The sequence below is a fragment of the Tripterygium wilfordii genome, chromosome 10 (assembly GCF_013401445.1).
Source record: "Tripterygium wilfordii isolate XIE 37 chromosome 10, ASM1340144v1, whole genome shotgun sequence".
NCBI classification, from domain to species: Eukaryota; Viridiplantae; Streptophyta; class Magnoliopsida; order Celastrales; family Celastraceae; genus Tripterygium; species Tripterygium wilfordii.
The window spans coordinates 1,741,403-1,758,747 of record NC_052241.1 but is presented as its reverse complement, the minus strand read 5'-3'; the positions used below and the strand labels follow the sequence as shown (position 1 = coordinate 1,758,747).

Here is a 17,345-nt window from a genome sequence, read left to right as displayed (position 1 = left end):
ATGGTTCAGATTTTTGGTAGACTTGCTTGTAAATATAAATGAACTTCTTTTGTTAAGATAGCTGTTGCGATAACCATCTCTAGTCGCAAAAGCATAGCCAGCATCAGATGGAGGCTGTTTACCATTCTTTCTTTCAGATATCTTGAAATGATAAATGGTCCTTGAGAGTGTCAACTTTTGTGCTCGTGGGGCGTCTCATTGTTCAATCATCATCTTACTAATGCCGTACCAAATTAGAAAAAAAAAGAGAGAGAAAAGATTTGTCCTAATCTGGTTGGCAAGACCCCCCCCCCTTCCTTTTTAAGGCACATGACCATAAGGGCAAATGCAATGAGAAGCAACTTACTGGGCCAACATTTTTGTTGGTCCGGTCCCACCTCTATTACACAAAAAGTCAAGTCAAACACGTATTCTAATACAGCCACATCAGCAAAACACAAATTTCTATCCACTTTTTCTTCCCACACACTTTATCTTTCCACCCAACCCAACAACATTCCATTCCTCCATATTATCCACAACAAAACTACACCAAAACATCAAATATCAATACATCCACATCAGCAAAACACTTATCCCAATACAGCCACATAAGCAAAACACATTTTACAATACAGCCACATCAGCAAAAGACAACATCTTTGTTGGCCCAATACCAGTTCACCATTGCATTTGCCCTAAGATAATGAGTTCTCGATAGCCCTACACAAAATTAAAACAATTGATTATTTTCAAAAAATCTTTAAAAAATTGATCAATAACTGAAATAATCGATCGATCGGCTAAATTCATGGTTAAAAATCGAAAAAAAATAGATCGTAATCAACTATTTTCACCCCTAGTTCTTGAAAGTACTAAGGATCGCATTTTTTTTGGTCTCAACTATCTCAAATACTGAGATGGACGCACATTATCCATTTAAAATCTTGGGCCCCACATTATCCACATAAAATAGTGTGCATTTATCTAAAATTTTGTGTATTTGGGATAACTGAGGCAAAAAATATTGTGAAGGCAATGAGTTATAGTCTTCCATTCGGGGGAAAAATGTATTGAAATAAGCTATGACCCATTGCCAACACGTAACACCTTATTTTAAAACTTATAAACTAGCTTATTTTACTGCTAGTCCGGATTATAAACAAAAGATTTTATGTGCATCATATGGGACATGTGGAGCATACGAACCCACTTGAATCATGTGCATCCAACTCAACTCAGTTATTGGGATAATTGAGATATTAACTGTTGAAATTTTTATCATTTTCGATAATGATGAGTCTCCATCCATTCGGGAAAAAGGTATCAAATTAAGAATTAAAGTTGTTATTTTAAAAGTTATTTAATCAATGGCTTGGGCTTTGGGGAATTAGGACCGGGCCCCAAGGCCGAGAACAAAGAAACTGAAACCCAGGCCTGCATCGCCAACCCGATACGGTTAAGCTCGAACCCGGTAACCTAGTACACATAACCCATTACCCATTGCCAGCTACTGCTCCGGCATTTCGGCAGTCCCCTCCCACCTGATCCAGCTAACAGGTATTCCGTATTCCTGACGTTTCTGCATTCGACGAAGTTTAATAGAGACCCTATGGGATCAAGAGAAGCCGCGGCCCCACCGCCGTCTGCATCACCCTCATCCTCTGTTAATTGGAAGGATCGAGTTTTCATTCCTACTCTGCTAGCAGGTCTCTTCCATACCCTTCGTTTTTGGGGGTTTGTTTTTATTCGGCTGAGTTGTATGTTTCCGTTTGCGATTGACTAGACTCAATTTTGCATAGCTTCTATGACCATGAATCATGATAGTGAGTTTGTTTGATTTTGGGGTTTGACAGGGATTGCGGGAGGAGGAGTTGGATTGGTGTCTAAGCATCGAAAAGTTCATGGCCTTGCCAACATCTCCGCTACCTATGCCACCAACTTGGCCATTGTCACTGGTTGCTATTGCGGTATTCCTCCTCATATAAATTCTGGGCTTCTGTTATGCTTTGGTTTTGATTTATGAATTGATTTGTGCTTGGCACATATTGTTATCTTTCCTTCCTATAGGCCCCTCATTAACCCCCCAAACCCCATTCCAAGCAGGCCTTTTGGGGAGAGTTCCTTGATCCTCTCATGTTTCTCATCAATAATCAACATTTGTCCATAATTCGTTCCAACAAATTAATGAGTTTAGAGAATTGAAACTTGTGTTTCTTTTAGTTGCAAACATGATTGGAGACCTATGCATATTGTCAAATTAAATTTTTTGAGATATTTACTGGCAAGGCTTTAAGATTTTTAGTTTCTCATGCCATCTCATCCTTATGAGATGAGCTTGATTTAACATTTTTATGCCGTACACAGAAATCTAGTCATGCGATTGACCTAAAGAACGTAGGTGATTTCTTTTAGTGGACTATGTGGTAGTTCATCTTTGGGTTAAAGGCATGTAGCAAAAATTCTTGAAAACTCATTAATTCCTGGGAAAGATGTAAAGGTGACTGGTTCAGAAAGGGATCCCAGAGGTGGCCTGACAATCAGGCCTAGCTGGACTATCAGTGCGGACAAGCCAGTCTTTCTTTCTGAGTCAGGGGCATCCGTGTTCTTGCTCCCTTGTTTAAGAGATTTAAAGAATGTATAGAAAAGGGAATGAATTCTGGTTTGATGAATAGGGCATTGTTGAACAAAGGACCCAGCTCATTTCTCTTGCACCAGTTCTTTTAAAATGTAATCATATGATTTTTGGATTTGACAGGGGCTCGAGAATTTGTGAGAGTAAGTCGAAAATCAGGACCTGATGATCTATTGGACTCTGCAATTGCAGGCTTTGGTAGTGGGGCTCTTCTTGGGCGTCTTCAAGGTCAGAGTCTCTCTCCCTCTCTCTCATCTGTGCCTCTGCACTTAATTTCCCTTTATTATCCTGGTAGTTTGTTACTTTTTTTGATGGCTTGAATCTCAGAAAATCCTGGGTAGAGAGTTACACTAGCTAACTGCTAGTGAGCTTAACATTGCTTTTGTAGGATCATGGTTCAGAGTACTTTTTGTTTGCTTTACCTCTTGAATGATTCACAGATAGAGCATTTTACTTCATCATTCCAGTGGAGGAGAATATGACTGCTTTTGCCATTTATTTTGTTTCTTTGGGCAACCAAATTGATTCAATCCTAGTTTGGCAGATCATCAAATACTCTATCTTGATAAATATCATAATAACTCTGGACAAAAACCGAGTTGGATGATTCTGTAATTAAGTACATGTTTCTGGACCATCAAGGGGATAGCCCAATTGGTTAAGGCTCTTCTCAGTGGTGGTCACAAGTTCAAGTCTCGTGTGTTGCGACATTTGCATAATTTCTAACAAGTCGTTGGCCAGTCTGAACTTTGTGAACCATATGCCACTGTGCCAAGTGCCTTCTCCAACTGTGCACTTTGTTGGGGCTGTGGTGTGGAGCTCGCCTTAAGGGCAGTAGCTAATAGCTATGGCTCATATCGTACATTCCGCAGTGGATGGGTACTCTCATGGTCATGCCCAGGGAGGGTTGCTAAACTGGTCATCCCTGCCCATCATTTTCCATAAGAAAGTGCATGTTTTTGGTACTTTTATTATACTTTTCTACTTCTAAATGGTGAAGTACATGAGTTGGTATGTTGGACTTTTAGCAAAAAATATTAGTGAAAACAAAAACATTATCTTTGGTTGCAACTTGCAAGCTGCAATGATTGTTTGCATTCCCTTAAAAAATATTTTCGAAATGATAACTTTAGGACTTTCCTATTGGTAGTTAATTGGTTATCTATCCTTTTCTTTTCAGGTGGTCAATTAGGTGCTATCCGTTACTCAATCATCTTTGCAGTAGTTGGGCCGATCGTAGATTTTGCTACTGTTAAACTACGGCCTGCATTTAGCAGCTTTCGCGAATCCATGTCTAAGGACATGCAGAAGGATGGTGGTTGGTTTAAGCTGCCTGAATGGTCTCCTATACAAGTACTTGACGATGAAGCCCTTGCTAAAAAACAAGCTCGGGAACGAGAACTTTACGGACCAAGACCACTGGGTAATCTAAGTAAAGAGGAATCTTGATAGTTCTTCCTCTCATATATTTTTTTTGTTTGATATTTGATAATTCCTCTCATATATCATAATCTTGTATTGTCATAGCTATCAACAATAATGTTTTGAGTGTCTACTTTTACACTTGATTGGCATCGTCTTGCCCCGTTGTTCTCCACAGTAATTTTGATTCACTTATTTCTGCTGACTTCTTTATATATTTTGACTGGAAAATAGTCTCATCACTTGTGAGAGCTTGAACTTGGAAATGTTGGATAGTTATTGGCTTAGTGCTCTTGTGCTTTAATTAAGACTATTGGTGATGACCAATCGATTTGATTGCATTTGTTCGCAATAGTTTCTCTAATCTGAATGGGTCTTTCTACGAGAATGATATTTCATTACTTTGTGCAACCTTCTTTGCCCATCCCCTGCAGTAGCTGACCGATGCGGGTGTTAGTTCAGCTGGCAAATCATTCGTGGTGTATTTTTGCAGTCGGTGTATTTTTGTGAATATTTATGAGCGTGTTGATTTGTTATACAGTTCTGGACCTACAGAACGGGCCTGAACTCAACAATTCACTTTGGTCTGGGCAGGGTTTACGAATCAGCCCAATCAAATAGGCTGGGCCTCGACTTGACAGTCAAAATTTCGTTATGGGCTAGCTGGCCAGGCCCGGTTTCCGGAACCGTAATATAAAGAAAGGCCCGCCTGTTTGAAAATATAAACGACCATATTTGGGCGTCTTCGGGTATCGGGTTGTTCTTTTAAAACCACCGCCGCCGGCAAACCTTTGGTAGCTGTTTCACCGCCATCAACGTCGCCGGCGATACAGAAAAATCTTCTTCTTATCGCATTTCCCCTCAGGTTATGTGTCTTTATTTTTTATTCTTGTTATGAAATCTATTCATTTTCTTAAACCCCAAATTTGGATGTTGATTGGTGACCTGTTTACTTTTCAATTGAAGTCCGAATCTTATGTTTTTTTCGCGGTTTTTTCTTGGATGTTTTTCAGATCTCCGAATTTTCGGGTCTGTCGGAGGAGTGCTCCATTTGTTGGGGTTTTTTGTTTTATTAGTTCTTGGATTTGGATTGATCGAAGAAATTAGGATCAGAGCTCCATCCTTGGGTTGGTTAATGGTTTAGTTTATGTGAGAACGTATATTAGAATCTGTCTGGATTGTTAACACAGTAGGATTGACGAGAGTTTTTTTACTGATATACCAAAGCTATAAAAATTATTTCCTGTTTCCAAATTTGGTACTTTTTTTTCTGAATTTGATTTATGGGTAAATCTTGAATCCCTTTGTTTTTTTGTTAGTCCTGGTTTGTGCACTGGCTTTTTTTTTTTTTTTTTTTTTGTTTTATGGTTTCAAGCTTAACTAGCTCATTACTTTACCCTTTCCAATTTGATTGTTTGCTTTATTTGGGTAACTTCTCTTGGCCAAAGTTTTCATTAAGAAAAGAAAACTTCAGCATTAAAATGATGGATGGGGATATCGATTTTGTGAAAATGTGATGAACTTAACATCTTGGCAAATGGAACTTATGCTGAAATACCTTTAACTTATGCTTACATTCAAGCTCCAGGTTAAGGTACGACCCTTGATGCTTGAAATGGAAGGAAATCTTTTAAATTGGGCTGTAATTAACGAAAATAGTTTTGAAATACTGCCAGGCATAGGAGTACGTCCTGTTTGTGAATGCAATGAAGCATGTTCTGAAAATTTTAACATTGTTGGTCGCCATTTCTGCATTTTGGATCGGGCTCTTGGAGACATCTGTAATTCCCCGTAGTAATGCCTGGCTGGTGGGTGTTTTTATAAATTTCTGACTTCGTTTATTTTTGTGCTTCTTTTGTCCCTTTAGTTTTCTAACATTGGTAAGATTTGCCATTCCTTCTTGCATGTTGTTCCCAGCTACCCATATATTTTGTTGTATCTCTAGGATGCTATGGTCTGCTAATGGTGGGAATTGGTCTGATGCAATTTCCAACTTGTCCTCACGAAGCGTTGCTATTGCAGCAGGTATTGTACCCCTATGACCATCAATTAAAATCAGTATGTCAGTTTATGTTTTACCTTTAGAACGATTTAACTACTTTTATCGTGGTTGATGTTGGTTCTTATCATTGTAGGACATTATTGAGGCCAAGGACTTTCTGATGCAAAAAGGGGTTGATGTTGGTTCTAGTTGATCAATCTTTCAGGGTCCTCTTCTATTGGACGTTAGCGATGGATGAGATTTGGAACCTCCTGCAAGTTCGCCCTAACTGCCAGTTGTAGCCACTAGTTTGAAAGCCTTTGTACCTGCTGAAATATTCTAAAAGTTCTCCTTACTGGGCAAAATTATTACCTCTTCTCTGGTGAGTCTGATGTATGCTTTTATTGAACAATTACGATTGTCCCACTATCCCTACATGTCCTCTGGATGTATTACTCATTCCATTTCCTTCCAGCATTATGTTGACAATGATGTTCCAGAGACTGTTCTTTGGAACCGTAATGTTAATGATCGCTGTCGAGCTAAGATGCTGCTTCTGTAATTCATATATTACCTCGTAGCTGTGAACTATTCCTCCAATCTTCACTCTTTTTCTGGCATTATGGTTTTGGCAATGTTATTTTGATCCTGAACTGCTGCACACGTTTTGAAAGCTGACAAGGTAGCTTGAATGATGTGCAATATCATCGTTTGACAGTATGGGTCCTGTAAGTGATGAATCTGTGGGGGGAGGGTGTTTAGAGTTACTAACCTAAACCGCCTGTTTAAGGGTGATGTGATGAGTAGAACTTAGGTTTGTTCATGGTATAAATTTGATGTGATGAGTTGAACTAGGTCTTTCAATCTATTAAAAAAACCTAGATGAATTATATTTTTCAGCATGGAAAGATAGAGAGCTTGTTACGATCCAATCATTTAAAATATTTTTTGTTACAAAGTCATTACTCAGTATGAAAAGCAAAAAAAATCATTGGGACATGGATTTCTCTTATATTGTGGGACTCGTAAATCTAAACAAAAACACCTTCATCACTAAAAAAAAAAAAATTGTATTCGCCTAAGAGTATTAAAAAGTTGTTGAAATCAAATCGATCAATTGATTTTTTTTAAAAAAATTATTTAGAATTGATTCAAATAACTTAAAATAATTCATTGATCGGTTAAATTCAGGTCAAAAAATAATTGACCATTTACGAACCTATCTCGTACCCTCGTATGGCATGTTAGAGCATCCACAATGGGAAGAATTTGAAGTACTTGAGATGATACTTTCTTGATAAGTTAAGTGCTAAATGTTCACAATGGGTATAATGGAGTGTATTTCAAGTACTTGAAATGTTACTTTTTTGATAAATATAGTGCTACATACACACAATGGGTGAAAAATTACACTTGAAAATTTAGTTGTGGAAAAAGGATACTTGAGAGTTGGAGTATGTATATAGTTGATGAATAGTGAAGAGAGAGGTGATGAATAGTGAAGAGAGAGGTGATGAAAAGGAAGAGAGATGATAAAAAGGAAGAAAGAGAAGATGAAAAGAAGAGAGAGATATGAAAAAGAAGAGAGAGATGATAAAAAGGAAGATAGAGAAAATAGAGAAAGTGAGTATGAAGTGTTGGAATGTATGGAGTGTTGATGAATAATGTATATTGTGGGATTCACTCATCCAATTAAATTGTGCCACATAGGATAGATGAGAAGAGAGAGAATGATTTTGAAGTGCTGGATATTTGGTGCATCACTGTGGATACTCTTACCGAATTCCTTCATTCGCTTTCTCTCTCACTGTCATGTAGACAAACAAATCTTTCACTTTTATCAGAAAAAAAAAATTCCAGCTCAGACCTTTTACTCATTTCACGGCCATCTGACCATCTCGTCCTCACTGTCTCCATTTTCTCTCTCATTTTCTTTCTACTTTCCTTTACTTTCTTTCTCTTTTCCATTTCTTTCAGAGAGAGGAAGAATATACTTCCAGCTCAGACCTTTTACTCATTTCACGGCCATCTGACCATCTCCAACGCTGGTATGCAAACAGGTATGCATATCCATAACCGTTGATTTACATACCCGTTTCGTACTTTTTGTGAAGCCAACAGCGTTCGTATATGAAGTCGAAAATATGCGACCTCAATTTGGATTCCCAAATTTGCGATCTCAGAGAGGAGAGAGAAAGGAGACGCAAAAGGACGCGGGAGGGAGAAAGTCGTTCAACGACTTTGAACAGTGACGAGAAACCTCTGCCAAATCATCCGAATCCACCATAAAAGCAGAGACGAGATTGCTGCAATCATCCCAACTTCATCGCAACCATTCAACCTTCGTCGCAATTATTCCGAACTTTGCCGCAATCATCCTCCTCTCCTCAATTACCTCTTCCAACGTTGATAGGTACCATTCTTCATCACTCAGTCTTCAACCGTTGTCTATATGTCTGCATATGAAGATATAATTGAGATTTTGGGGTGAGTTTGGGTATTATTTTGGGGCCAAATTGAAATCTGAAACTGGGTATTTATCTCTAAATTGGTATGAATTGGGTGATTTTTTGCATGTATATGAAGGTGTTCTTTCATAGGAATTTGGGGCTCCTCTAATCTGCAAGGTCATTTGGGGCGAGCTCTTTGTAGAAGATGAAGCTTTAAATGATATCGCTTTAAATGATATCGCTTTTAGTCTCGTGAGGGTTTTTTCAGATCTACCTACAAACTGTGACTTATAGTGGACCGTCATTGTGATTGCGTTGAATAATTCTATGGCCGGGAACGGAACCACGGTGGCCAGTTCGTCTCCTCCCATTAGCTTGTTGATCGTCATTCTCTCGGGCATTAAAAAGTTGTTCCAACTCATCTTTAGAATCAGAGTCGAAAGCAATGAATTCTCTCAAAATCTCAGAACTAGCATTTGGGTGATCCATGTTGATGTTTTTGAAAGATTTGACACAAAGTGATGAGTGAGAGGCTACACATTTATAGAATTATTAAAAAAATAAAAAAATGTGATAAATTAAATGGAAACCCATTTTACATACTTATTGTTGGAATGAAATTTCATTAAAGTATGCATATGAATATGCATATAACTATTCAAATATGCAAAGTACACTTATGCATCCCCATTTTGCATCCCAGTGTTGGAGATGCCCTTAGAAACACAAGGACACTAGCATCCATAAGCATTTCATTTGAACTGTAAATGCGGCACTGTATAGATCCACCATTCTAATTAGACACACCGTCAAACACATTGACGAGCTGAGGAGAACAATGGGTGTTCTGATAGAGTCGTGGTGTTTCTGCAAGGGAGTAGGCAAGTCGGAGAGAATGAAGGCCGCCATTTTCACAGGCAAAGGCCAGGCGATGGCGATTATATGTAGCGCCGGGAGAGAAACCTGCGGTACTGGATTTCTAATTCATCGGAGTCTGCTTCTGACTACTCACGTCAACATTCCTTCTGTTGCTGCTGCTGAAAGTTCGGAGATCCGGCTGCAGAATGGCGTTGCTGCGAGCCTAGTTCCTCACAGGTCTTCAATTTTTTTTTCTTTATTTTTTCCTTTTATGTTTAGTTTGGATTTTTCTTCAGAAGAATTGGAAAGAGAATGGGTAATTTTGGAACTGCAAAGAGAGGGGAATTCCATTTGTTCTTAATCATCGTTGGCATGTTTGGTTGCCAAGAAAAATGTGCAGAGAAGTTGAGTGGCAGACTTGTTTTAACTGTGAGGGGTAACTCCTACAATAATGCATCAAAGAAAATGTGGATTGAATCATCGCAAATGACAGCGTTTTATTGAATTGGACAGAGTGGGGCAGTTAATTCTCGTGATTTTTTTCTGTTTATATAAGAATCAAATAGGAATTTTCTGGATAGTGAGTCGTGGAATTATTCTGTATTCTTCCAAATCCATTTTGTTTTGGCTAATTGACTGTCAGTTGTCACATACTGAGTCTTGGAGTTTTTTTTTTTCATGCATTGTGCTGCCTATGTCCGGGTTAAGGAGATGTGAGGCTTTCTGGGTATAACTTGTTATTCATCTTGATTTCCTGCCTTGTTGTTAAAGCTCCAGGTTAATCTGTTTGAGTTTTATAGTTCCCCTGCTTTGTATAGCCCTTTTAGGAGGTCTCTACAAATATATACATTATACATTAGCCTTATGGAAGGACGAGATTGATAAGTTTTCATTCTGCAAGGTTTTTCTCTTATTTCTGCTTTTCAATCACTGCCACTGAATTTTATCATCTCTTGTTACCCTTTGCAGGTTTTTCATCACCAGCTCTGTCCTAGATCTTACAATAGTGGGTTTAGATTCAGTGGATGGAGACTCGAATGCCCATGGTCAGCAGCCTCACTATTTGAAGATCTGTTCCAAACCAAATATGTTTCTGGGCAGTGTTGTATACCTTTTAGGTTATACAACAAAGAAAGAATTAATAGTTGGTGAAGGAAAGGTAGTGATAGCCACTGACAATCTTATAAAACTGTCAACTGATGAAGTTATATGGAGTCCTGGGTCTGCTGGTTTTGATGTACATGGTAATCTTGCATTTATGATCTGTGATCCAATGAAACTAGCCACATCACCAAACACCAAATCTTCTTCAACTTCATCATCATCCTCATCGTCAATGAAGAAGGATTCTCCAGTGCAATTTGGTATCCCCATTCCCATCATCTGTGATTGGTTAAACCAGCACTGGGAAGGCAGCCTTGATGAACTTACCAAGCCTAAGTTAGCTCTCATTAGACTCATGTCTACAGGCCAGAAGACTGACCACTCATGTGCTTCCTTCACACTTCGCCAGGTTTTCAAGCCAACTGCCAACATTGATGGGATCCCATCTTCATCAAATAAAATTTTGACAGCTAGGAATGAGCTAGGACCAAGTTTTTCTGCTGCAGCAAACAATGTTGGAGAAGAAGCCAATGATCCTCATGTTTCCCATGTACAGGGAATCCCAACTCCAGAAATATATGAATCGCCAAAGTTTACTGCAGTTCCTGTACGAAAGAAAGAGAATGTGAATATCCAGCTTCTGGATATTAATTTCCCTCCAAAGGTTTTGAAAGCTACACTCTTACCCCAATCGATGAAACAGCTGCTCTCAGTTTCTGGCGAGAACTGTGTGGGGGAATTGCCTCTGGAGAGCCCATTCCAAGAAGAACCAATCAATGATAGAAAACTGGCCGACCATGCTGCAGATGCCGAGATAGCCTCTATAGGTTCTGCAAATGGTGCCCAAAGTGAGGTCCACTCTAGTTGCTCCCCAATCGAAGTTTCAGAAATGTGTGATGGGTACAGTAGCGAGGGAGAGACTACCATGTACTCTGCAGAAACTGCAGAGAGCCGAAACTATACGAGTCCCAGAGAGGAAAAATCTAAGCAAGTAGGAAGGAGCCAGAGTTGTGTGAGTTACAATAGATGGGGAGTTGTCCACAAGAACCCCATGGCTCGCAGGGATATGCTTGAACAGCAGGGGAGCTTCATTCATGGCAGGAAGATGTATTCTCAAGGGGCAACTTCGCAGAGAAGTAATGACTACTTCAGCCCAACTGTCTCCTCTGTCATGAAGAAGCGTAACAACTTGCAGCAGCCAACCAGAGCCCAGCTCCCAACCAGAACTCGGCAGCAAAGTGCGGTTCATTCGTCTGGGAGATGGATGTTTTGATTGATTCTTGACAAGTTTGATACCCAAAAGAGGAGCAACAGCGAAGATAAATAGTTTGCTTATAAGGTTTGAACTCAGTTTCCATTTACATTATCCACACTGTAACCAAGTTGTTACCATGTTCAGAATAATATGAGATGAAAAAGAAAAAGAAAAAGACAACCAGGTTAAGGTTGTAGACCAGATTGTTGAGCTTTAAATTTTCAAATCAAACATCATCTTGTTTGTTTTTATTGCCTTCTTTTGGTCCAACATTGTTCCCCATGAAATCGATGTTTTTAGCAGAAGCAAAAGACAAACGAATTGAATATGAAGTGACATGCCAAAGCAGCAGGTGATGATTGCAATATCCGAGCTTATTATGTTATTTGAATGGGTTATGTTTCAGCTAAATTCTAATGTTTTTCCCCCTGTTCTGACTTCTGAGCACAATGTTGGTTTGACATAGAGCTGCCCTCATAATTTTCGTTCATGTGTCATTGCAAATTGTCATTTCCAGAGGAAAATAACTGCAGCTTGAAGAAAATTTTGAAGCTGGAAGATCCTGCTCAGAATTCAAGACTCGGACTTTTGGTAGGGACTATAATTTATACAAAATCTATCAAAGCTTTTCCAATTGTTCAGCCTTGAAGAGCTGATCTGGAGTTCTGGACATGAATGTGTTCTTGAGGTTGGCGAATACTCTCTCTTTAATCTTCTGTTACTGTCTTTTTGATACATTCTTTAGCGCCTTATTGTTCTAGTCATTGAAAATTTGTTTCTACAATGACTGATTGATAATATGCATTAGGAACCCACCTCCTTCGTTTTCTCACCCTCAACAGAAACTTGAGTATATTCTTAGATAGTTTCTGCAAATCTTGCTGTCATATCTCGCAACAGTCATACAAGTTTTCTGTTGTATTCTGTTACAATGAGAGAGCATACCTCAAGAAATCATCGACAGCCATGATTTGCAAGCAATCACCTTGGACTATAGAAGGGAATGCCAACAGGATGACATAGTTGATTCCCTAACACCAGCAGTTTTCTGAGCTTCATCAAACAACCTCTGCCACTGATGTCCTGATGTCCAATAGTGCCTTCAGTTTTTGCATTTGTTGAGATTGTTAGGTGATGGGCTATTTTAGATTTTCAGTGACAGGTTCTATCGGAACTAGATACCTTGCAGAAAAGTCCTATGTTCCTTTAAAGCAGTATGCCGGAAACAAGTTTAGGGTTTCCTTATTGATGATAGCCACGATATAAATTGAGTGATGATATTGACAGGGACCTTGATACGGAGCTCGAGCTTATAACTAGGACGATATCAATTGAGCGATGATATTGACAGTGACCTTGATACAGAGCTCGAGCTTCTAACATAATGCATAGAAAAGAGACCCTTAATCAAGAAACTCTTCCCTCCCTCCATCAATGTCTCCCGTTATTGTCTTTTCAATATTTCACATAAGTTGCATCCAACAAATGATGAGTAGACTTGAGCTGAATATTGTGTTGCATTATAACAAAATCAAGCATGTTCACGACTCTTGACAGGTTGCCTCAGTGCCTAAAAAATATTCCATCCTAGTTAATATATTTTGTCCAAAGGTAGCTAAATGAGGATACAGCCTTACCTCCGGATCATAGAGAGGCTGTTATATGGCTTCAACCTTGCATGCTTAAGCTTCAATGGAGAGAAACTTGACGACTACACCAGAGCTGAACACGGATTAAAAATACATATAAATATAGAACCAGGGCAAAAGTCTCTTACCCTCTTTACTACAATAAATAGTGCAATATATAAGCTTACATAATGGTAAAATCCTTTTCAAGCATAGCCTCACGTTCAATTGGCTGCAGGAAGAAATACTCTAATAAGTTCCTTCACGGTGACCTTTTTCCTACAAGTAGGGCATTTGGCCTGTTTTCCTATGGCCGTCTTGATGCATTCTTTACAGAAAATGTGACCACACTTTGTTGACATCTCCTCAACCAAGGGACCAAAGCAAATTGGACAGGTGAATGTGGGTTCCTTTGGTGCTGGCGGTAGCGGCGGAGATGGTTCAGCTACATTGATAGCGTCATCTCTCTGCCAGAACATTTTTAGTGTGTCAGACCTTCAAAATCGCTTAAATTAAGAATGCACTGGTAAAGAGCAGTCACACAGATGCACATGCCCACTTCCGTGTATAACAAGGCATATGGCACTAACATGCTAGTTACAGAATTACCTGCAGATCTATCTAATAATCCACAGAAGACATGAACCACTAAAATGTTTCCGACGCAGTTGAAATTCAATGCACAAGTCATACACACAAAACCTAAAGACATACATATGAAGGCCGGAATATATATGATAATCTGATTAAAAGCAAACTCACTAAAATTTGTTCGATGCAGTTGAAAATCAATGCACAAGTCATTAAACAACACAAGCATCCAAGAGACATAAAGTACAGAAAAGCCAACATATCATGAATACATCTCCGTTGCCGCGTCCCATTTTGCATAAAATATTAAAATGAAGAAAAATCATAATCTAAAGCACCCACTATACCTAGCGTGTCAATATAACACTTATTCGTACGGTCAGCAATACTCAAATCTACTTCTGACCATCTGGTGAGAAATCAAATCCACTAAATTAGAAGTTGGATCCAAAAATATGAAGCACTCATTTCCCAATAGTCGGCTACATCCAAAGGCTTGGGTTGAACAAGAGCATGCCAAGGACATCAATCCAGGCACAAGAAACAGGCATTTCAAATTAACTTTAAAATATTTGCAACATCATTATATGCAGCACATTACTCGGTCAAATCTAGGGCATGATTATATGGAAGAAGTCCTAAAGTGTTCTGTGCCATCTGTAAGCCTAAACTGGTATAAAAGAAAGAACCATATGGTACTCTGTCTTCTACATAGAAAAAAGGTGTATCTGCCTACGTGCACACTGGCTATACCATGCATAAGAATAGGTCCACAGCGTTAAAATTTCAAACAATAAGAAATTACCTTAGATTTGCGACTGGTATCATAATTTATGTAAAGCTCACAACAGATGTTTGTTTGATTTTTTGGAACCCTAGCGCGCTTGACGCGAGGAATATCAGCCACAAAAGTCGTTTGCCCTTCAGTTAAGAGACATGATAAAGAAAGATATAAATAAACTTGACTGCATAAGATCCATATAACCAAGAAAAGCATACATAATATGCAAAAGGAATTATGAATATGGTTCTCCAGGAACACAAACAGCACAAAGTACTTGCTACTCACCAGTGACTACTGGAATCCGTTTTGTTCTCCTACCTTATGTGATAAAATGAGGAACCAATCCCTACCCTTCAGTAACCCCTTCCTTCAACTAAAAGAAATGACAATATTTTGAGGTTTTTTTGGTTTCATGAGAACCAGCAAGTACATAGAAACATAACTAAAATTATTTTAGATTCAAAGTCATTCTCATTACTGGCAGTTTTAATAACGCCCCCCACCCCACTCCCCAAAAACCACATTTTTCAGTAGAAATAATGGACCACCTCCAGGCTTATCAATGACAACAATGGAATTCCATAACATTGCATTGAAAATGAAAAATAAATGATAATACGCCAATACAAATATAAGAACTGACATAAAAAAGTGAAAGATAAGAAATAACTTCACTAACCCGAATCTACATCAAGTGCAATCCTTCTGCGATTCCTTCTGGAATTTTTTGTGGCCTATAATAAAATGATAGCACAATCAGTCAAGGTTCAAGTCTTTGCAGATGGTGTAGGCTGTCCTTCCATAATCCCTTCAAAACACAAATCAATGGATGTATAATACAAAAATAACTTGTATATAAAACTAGAGACTGTACTTCTGCAAAAGCCCCAGGAGAAGATTCAATAACGTCATCGTCAATTGCATCAACATCAATTCTTGCAGGTGGTACAGGCTGTCTTTGGCTCGTTTGCACTGGCTGAGCTTCAATCTGAGATGAAGTACCCTCGTGATCCCTGTTTTCACTCGGGACCATGTTCAAGTCCAGTGCCGCCTTCCTCCTTCGGTAACCTCTTAAAGGAGGTGCCCTCACCCCCTCAGCATTCATACTCTTTCCCAGTTGTGTGCTCCCCCTCCAAGTCTTGAGACTTCAACAAACCCACAAGACCTTAAAAATTACATCCACTTAAACCCACATCAATATTTGGCAATAACAATCAATTTCATTATAAACATTTGTTTCTTTTTTCGCTTCAGAGAAAAGATTAGAGATGAGGAAAAAAAACCGTTAAAAAATTTATAATATGGAAGATGAAATTAGTAGTCACCACCTCCAAAAATGGGGATAAAACTACTATTCAGGGAAATTAAGGTACATCACTCTCTCACTCTTTTGCAAGAAACAAAAGAAGTTCAATACAACTAACAAATCACTTCAACATACACAAGATCACAACAAATAGTGAAAAAAAAGAAGCATTATAGTTGGTACTACAAGCCAACGCTCCTTTTCCCATCTCAACAGAGCACCAGCGTAATCATAAGCTTGAACCTTTATTTCACAAACTTAAACTAAAGCATCCAAGAATATGCATCCAATACAGAGAACTGAGTATCTATATAGAGTCCAATTTTATTACAGATAGACAAGCAGCACAATGATTATATGTAGAAATTCCTTAAAACAACAAGGAAAGATGAAACCCAATAAAGTTCTAAAATTTTCCAGTCTGATGCCCCGGTCTGTACAATACCGTCCCTTTATCATCACAATTGACGCTCTTTCAAAAACAAACAAAAAAACCTAATCAGAATTCCCAAATCTGAACTACCGATCTACCAAATAATCTTGTTCCCACAAAATTATAAACGAAAACAATGCCAATTTATGCGAATATTCTTTCATCACGAACGAACAACAGCATATACCACCAAAAATTGAATAAATCTGAGTAAAATACACTAATCACATCATGAAATCATCGAAAATAGCCAAAAACACAAACAAGCGAATTGATTTATAGAATTAAAGATAGAAATCCGTACCGTTAATCCGAATTCTTCAACTGGTTAATCGATTCAATAATGGAACGTTTACGAGAAAACACCCAAACCAGAATAAAAAGTAGATGACTTTCCAAAGTCTTCCCAGTTTAGGGTTTCCAAACTGCAGAAAGCTTGAAGGGACTACGAACCGAAAGGGGCTACTTGAATCTCATTCTCATCCCATGATTTATTAATTTATGGTGCTACAGGTAGGAGCCGGTCCTGTAAATCAAATGGCGAAAATGGACACGCAGCTTATTTCATAATTCATAGTATATATTTTATTTATTTTTCACAATTTATTAACTTATAATGAAATAACAAAAACACCCTCTGTTAAACGCCTTAATTTTTTTTATTTTTTTTTTAAAGGCCCACAAGCCACACGCTAAGCCATGAAGGCCACCACTGAGGATGGAAAACTACCCAAATCCCAAACCCCCTTGGTGAGAATAGAACCTTGAACCTCAAGGTCCTGGGCAGACAACCTTGACCAACCAGGATATCTCCTATTCTCAAACGCCCTAATTATTGATTGATGGGTGGGACTGGAAAATATCCCCGAACCAAAAATATTAGAGATTTATTAGGATCCTCAATAAATATAAAAACCTA

General features: G+C 38.5%; 4 protein-coding genes across 7 annotated transcripts; 3 read left to right on the top strand and 1 right to left on the bottom strand.

Moving 5' to 3' along the window:
- Positions 1–1,473: 1,473 nt before the first annotated feature.
- On the top strand, positions 1,474–4,321 carry LOC120007987. The gene is made up of 4 exons (XM_038858483.1): positions 1,474–1,688; positions 1,836–1,949; positions 2,738–2,842; positions 3,795–4,321. The coding sequence occupies exons 1-4, from the start codon at positions 1,592–1,594 to the stop codon at positions 4,061–4,063; spliced, it is 585 nt and encodes a 194-aa protein (XP_038714411.1). The 5' UTR covers positions 1,474–1,591; the 3' UTR covers positions 4,064–4,321.
- A 426-nt stretch (positions 4,322–4,747) lies between these two features.
- Positions 4,748–6,617, top strand: LOC120007986 (dolichol-phosphate mannose synthase subunit 3-like). Its single transcript, XM_038858482.1, has 4 exons — positions 4,748–4,901; positions 5,713–5,844; positions 5,954–6,061; positions 6,172–6,617. Exons 2-4 carry the CDS (start codon positions 5,743–5,745, stop codon positions 6,229–6,231), a joined length of 270 nt encoding a protein of 89 aa, XP_038714410.1. The 5' UTR covers positions 4,748–4,901; positions 5,713–5,742; the 3' UTR covers positions 6,232–6,617.
- A 2,567-nt stretch (positions 6,618–9,184) lies between these two features.
- Positions 9,185–13,418, top strand: LOC120007603. Its single transcript, XM_038857936.1, has 2 exons — positions 9,185–9,562; positions 10,295–13,418. Exons 1-2 carry the CDS (start codon positions 9,306–9,308, stop codon positions 11,700–11,702), a joined length of 1,665 nt encoding a protein of 554 aa, XP_038713864.1. The 5' UTR covers positions 9,185–9,305; the 3' UTR covers positions 11,703–13,418.
- LOC120007604 (E3 ubiquitin-protein ligase RNF4-like) lies at positions 13,112–16,963 on the bottom strand. Of its 4 annotated transcripts, XM_038857938.1 has the most exons (6): positions 16,731–16,961; positions 15,562–15,832; positions 15,367–15,421; positions 14,709–14,824; positions 13,501–13,779; positions 13,112–13,406 (listed from the first exon to the last, which is right to left on the bottom strand). In XM_038857938.1, the coding sequence occupies exons 2-5, from the start codon at positions 15,790–15,792 to the stop codon at positions 13,537–13,539; spliced, it is 645 nt and encodes a 214-aa protein (XP_038713866.1). In that variant the 5' UTR covers positions 15,793–15,832; positions 16,731–16,961; the 3' UTR covers positions 13,112–13,406; positions 13,501–13,536. The 4 variants fall into 4 exon arrangements, with proteins under 4 accessions (XP_038713866.1, XP_038713867.1, XP_038713868.1 ...); XM_038857939.1 differs by lacking the exon at positions 13,112–13,406 and having other exon boundaries at positions 13,408–13,779; positions 15,562–15,852; positions 16,731–16,963; XM_038857940.1 differs by lacking the exon at positions 13,112–13,406 and having other exon boundaries at positions 13,408–13,779; positions 15,562–15,825; positions 16,731–16,963.
- Between the last annotated feature and the right edge of the window lie 382 nt (positions 16,964–17,345).

Bases quoted from the DNA above. Each gene is read 5' to 3' on its own strand.
- LOC120007604 (XM_038857939.1), bottom strand. From the start codon at position 15,792: ATGAATGCTGAGGGGGTGAGGGCACCTCCTTTAAGAGGTTACCGAAGG. The intron at 15,422-15,561 runs GTACAGTCTCTA...ATTTTATTATAG, and splicing joins CTCCTGGGGCTTTTGCAGAA to GCCACAAAAAATTCCAGAAG. The intron at 13,780-14,708 runs GTAATTTCTTAT...ATGTTCTGGCAG, and splicing joins ATACCAGTCGCAAATCTAAG to AGAGATGACGCTATCAATGT.
- LOC120007986 (XM_038858482.1), top strand. From the start codon at position 5,743: ATGAAGCATGTTCTGAAAATTTTAACATTGTTGGTCGCCATTTCTGCA. The intron at 5,845-5,953 runs GTGGGTGTTTTT...TGTTGTTCCCAG, and splicing joins CCCGTAGTAATGCCTGGCTG to CTACCCATATATTTTGTTGT. The intron at 6,062-6,171 runs GTATTGTACCCC...TTATCATTGTAG, and splicing joins AAGCGTTGCTATTGCAGCAG to GACATTATTGAGGCCAAGGA.
- LOC120007987 (XM_038858483.1), top strand. From the start codon at position 1,592: ATGGGATCAAGAGAAGCCGCGGCCCCACCGCCGTCTGCATCACCCTCA. The intron at 1,950-2,737 runs GTATTCCTCCTC...TGGATTTGACAG, and splicing joins TGTCACTGGTTGCTATTGCG to GGGCTCGAGAATTTGTGAGA. The intron at 2,843-3,794 runs GTCAGAGTCTCT...TTTTCTTTTCAG, and splicing joins TCTTCTTGGGCGTCTTCAAG to GTGGTCAATTAGGTGCTATC.
- LOC120007603 (XM_038857936.1), top strand. From the start codon at position 9,306: ATGGGTGTTCTGATAGAGTCGTGGTGTTTCTGCAAGGGAGTAGGCAAG. The intron at 9,563-10,294 runs GTCTTCAATTTT...TACCCTTTGCAG, and splicing joins GCGAGCCTAGTTCCTCACAG to GTTTTTCATCACCAGCTCTG.